Source organism: Limulus polyphemus, unplaced genomic scaffold (genome assembly GCF_000517525.1).
Source record: "Limulus polyphemus unplaced genomic scaffold, Limulus_polyphemus-2.1.2 Scaffold153, whole genome shotgun sequence".
NCBI classification, from domain to species: Eukaryota; Metazoa; Arthropoda; class Merostomata; order Xiphosura; family Limulidae; genus Limulus; species Limulus polyphemus.
Window position 1 is genome coordinate 838,822 of NW_013665763.1, and position 4,508 is coordinate 843,329.

The 4,508-nt window shown below is 34.6% G+C and overlaps 1 protein-coding gene across 1 annotated transcript in view; it reads left to right on the forward strand.

Annotated features, from left to right (window-relative positions):
* Positions 1–3,979, forward strand: part of LOC106476245 (paired box protein Pax-7-like) — a 41,976-nt gene extending 37,997 nt beyond the window's left edge. Inside the window, exon 5 of the mRNA XM_013936913.1 lies at positions 3,774–3,979. Coding sequence (XP_013792367.1) covers positions 3,774–3,979 — 206 coding nt within the window. The remainder of the gene's footprint in view (positions 1–3,773) is intronic.
* Positions 3,980–4,508: the final 529 nt, after the last annotated feature.

Consider the following 4,508-nt stretch of genomic DNA (forward strand, 5'->3'; position numbering starts at 1 on the left):
ACATTTCCCAAATGTTCAGACAGTTTTGTATTCTGTATAATAGAAGACCTTTCTCAAATGTTCAGACAGTTTTGTATTCTGTATAATAGAAGACATTTCCCAAATGTTCAGACAGTTTTGTATTCTGTATAATAGAAGACATTTCCCAAATGTTCAGACAGTTTTGTATTCTGTATAATAGAAGACATTTCTCAATTTTTATAAGCAGAATTGCTATCAATAGAATAGAATACGTCTTCGGTTATTTTGCAGCCAGTTTTGTAATCAGCATAATAGAAGAGATTTGCTTTTCAAAAACAATCTTGCAATAAATATAATAAAAGGCAATTCCCATTCCTTCATAGACAGTTTTGAAATCAATGTAACAGAAGGCATACATCATCTGCTTACACGGTTTTGTAATACCTCTATCAAAAGACAATCCCGTTTCTCCACAGACAATTTTGTAATCACAGTAGCGGAAGACAATTCATTTTATCCAAACAGTTTTTTAATCAGTGTAATGGAATACATTTCTAATTCCTTTGTGACAATCGTATAAACTAACAGTGAATATTTCCATTTTCCTTATGAATACTCTTGTAAGCTGTATAAAAGAATACATTTCCACTTATCATTTCGTTTAATTAGTTTTTAAACCAATATAATGATAGATATTTATCGTTTCTTATTGATCATTATTATAATGAGTACAACATAAAGTATTTCCCAGTCCTTTAAACAGAATCTTGTAATGAAAGATATTTTCCATTCTCCAACGGTCAGTTTTGTAATCAACGTAAGAGAAGGCATTTTCAAGTCATTTGCTGACATGTTTCAGTCCTCTCCCTGGTGGCTCATCGTAACGTGATGGCTTATAACGGTAAAATGTTGCGCTCAATCCCTGCGATGGGCATAGCGCAGATGGCCTATTGTACAGTGTTGCGCTAACAGAAAACTAATAAAACACTCTTGTAAACAGTACACTTGAATTTTTTTTTCCTTTCTCGATGTTTTGCAAACAGCCTTCTAATAAGTATAATAAAATATGTTTTCCTTACCTCTGCATACAGCCTTATACGTCGTATAATAAAAGACATTTATTCTTCTTTCATAAATACCAAGAAAATGTGTAATAGAGAAACTTTACTATTTCTTTGCGTACAGTTTCATAATCACTGGAATGAAATGTGTTTCCTTTCTGTGAAAGGTTTTGTAAGCAGTATTAGAAAGAACATATTTTCCGTTCCTACACAGATTAGGTTACAATTCGTGTCATTGTTTGTTACAGAAATTTTGCATAAGCTGCACAAAGAATATCTGTGCTACACGTCTATAGCTTTTAGTTGATAGAATAAACGGAAAGCATTAATAAACAATACCACCACCAACTTTTATGCTGCTCTAATTGATTAGTGGAGTTGGGCTGTGACTCTTATAACGCACCCACGAACACAAAGTGCGGAGCACATTTTTGCATTAACGGAACGAAAATATTGGACCACCGAATCCACAGTTCGACACGCTAACAACTGGGCTGTTGTTTTCTTAGTGCAACTCTACACACTGGCTATCTTCACTCCGTCCACACCGAGGAATGGAACCCCGGATTTTGGCGTTTTAAATTCGTAAACTTATCTCTGACCTACGGAAGGAAACCACTAGACCACGCCCGGGCCAATCAATCAGTCAGTCCTGTAATCAGTAAACAACAGGAATATCGAGTTATCTTGTTTTACAGTCAATTTTGCAACCAATATAAGATATTTTCCATTTCTTTGAACTGTTTTGTAAATTGATATCATAAAATAAATTTATTGACCATTTTAGATCTTGGATTCGGTGTAATAGAAACGTTTACCATTCTTCTGCAGAACCTTGTACAACCAGTGTAAAAGAATACACTTTATTCTTTCATTCCTGTGGAGGAAAGCTCGTTCGTCACGACATCATACTAAGAGAAATCTATAAAATTTAACACTTTGTAGATGCTTTATTCTTTCATTGCAAAGTATTTTGTAATTATGCACAAAGCTACACAATGGGCTATGTGTGCTCTGCCCACCACGGTTATCGAAACTCGGTTTCTAGCGTTGTAAGTCCGCAGACATACCGCTGTGCCACTGGGGGGCAACTATTTTGTAATCTGTGTATGTAAAATTGTTGTAAAAATCTTGTAAACAATTTAATAGAAGACATTCTCCAATCCTTTGTAGAGACCTCGTTATCAGTTTAACAACAACAACAAAAACTGTGTAATTCTTTTTCAGACATATATTTTGTCAGTATAATATTTTTCCTGTTCTTTTGCAGCAGTCATAATTTTCATATCTATAAAATAATGTATTCTTTCTTTACATTCTTTGGAATTCGGTTTACAGGGTGTATGAATGAACACCACTTTATACATATAAATTAAAATGTTTAAAAGCTAATTTTCCAAATCGTTATTTGTAAATGCTGTGAATTTCCCCCCAAATGGTCACGAAGCTAAGATTTGAAACGGAACATGGAGCTTCTATGGTTCCATTTCCCACTTGTTCTGAAAACTGTGGAGGAAAGCTCGTTCGTCACGACATCATACTAAGAGAAATCTATAAAATTTAACACTTTGTAGATGCTAAGCGATTAGCGAAGAATGATTACCAGAACTTTTCGCCATTTTTTTCCCGTTGGTCATAAAATTATTTGCTTTAGAGATAACTAAATGGTTACCAACTGAGCGTGCGACTTTTGGAACGTGACGATTTTTTTAATTTCACGCTCGCCCCCCCCCCCATTACTATTATTATTAAATAAATTATGTTGTGTTGACTAATTAAGTTAATTTATGATAGACTTGTATGGCACAGCAACTTGTACATGGAGAACGTTAACGTCCTGAAATTATAGTTGTTTTTCTCTGATTATATCAACTCCTTATACTGAATTATTACATTTTAGTGAGTCATTTTCATCTCAACTAATGTTTATGACAAAATAGCTAAATATCATATACATAATGTATATGTGTCGTCAGGAGGCTTTAATTGTTTTTTTGTAAGTTAAGCTTTTTTAAAAACTATACGTTAAGATTAAATCCCGGTATTTGATATTCACGACCTACACAACACTTTATGAGAAACATGGTCACAAACCCCAAGGTTCAATCAAGCACGGCCGTTCGCAATTCAGAGGGAGGACGATCAGTCAGCAACATCTGCCGCCTGCGCGGCTACTCTTAACGAACTGTGGGATTAAATGTTACTTTATAAGACGTTCACAGCTGAAATTGTGGAGCGTGTTTAGCGGCATAACACGAGCCTAAATCTTAGACCTTCCGACCAAATCACCATAAAAAAAACGGCTATTTAGTTGAAATAAGACCAGTATTTTACGATAGATTTGTTTGTTTGTTTGAAGTTATGCACAAAGCTACACAATGGGCTATCTGTGCTCTGCCCACCACGGGTATCGAGACCCGGTTTCTAGCGTTGTAAGTCCGCAGACATACCGCTGTGCCACTGGGGGGTTTTACGATAGAAGAGGCGACAGATCCTTGTTTTAAATATCCACAACGTCAATTTAGGCCATTGAGATGTAACTATTAAAAGTTTTGAGTTGCTGTGTCATGCTGTTTGTTGTTGTTGTTTTTAACTTGTATACAGTGTATAATTTTTAAACCACAAATTTTAAGTCTACGCATGTAAAATTTGAATTTTCTTATTTTCTTTATTCACTTAAGTAAAACTTATTTAGCATAAATTTTAATTTGTAATATGTTTGGGATATTCAAACCTTTTTTGTCTCTTTAGGTCCTACGAATAATGAAGAGTCCGACTGTGAGTATGAACCGGGCATTCCGTTAAAGAGAAAAGAAAGACGTTCCCGAACTGCTTTTACTGAAGAACAGCTGGAATATCTGGAACGTACATTCGAAAGAACTCAGTACCCGGATGTGTATACAAGGGAAGAACTGGCCCAAAGAACTAAGCTTACTGAAGCTCGTGTCCAGGTTTGAAAAATTTTAAAACTCTGTAATCCTTTCTCTGCAAAAGAGAGACACGTGGCATTTGACTAGTAAAATTCAAACGGTTGTGAGTTACTTAAATAGAATGTTTTCTACTTATGATTTCTAATGTTTATGTATTTTGTTCTAAACAAAAAACGATAAATTATAGTGTCTCTAGGTTCATGGGTGATGATCGTATATATGTAGTTTCAAAAAAATAAACAAGTATAATTGTCCAAAAAGGAAATGATCTTTAGGGCGTAAAAATTATTGCAAGATGTTTGCGTTCCCGTTTCTCAAACTTATAAACATAGCGGTTCAGTACCTAATATTGCTTAGTTATTACACAGGCCTGCGATGGTTTTATTGTCTTGAAATTTTTACATGTTCTACAGTAATTCCTTTACGCTGAATCCGAAAATGGTATCCATTTTTCTCCATCACGTACATATTTTTCGCAAAACGTCATATTTACTTTTACATAAGTGAATCATTTTCATTCAAATCGGGTCACATTTGTTATGTTTAAAATGTTGGC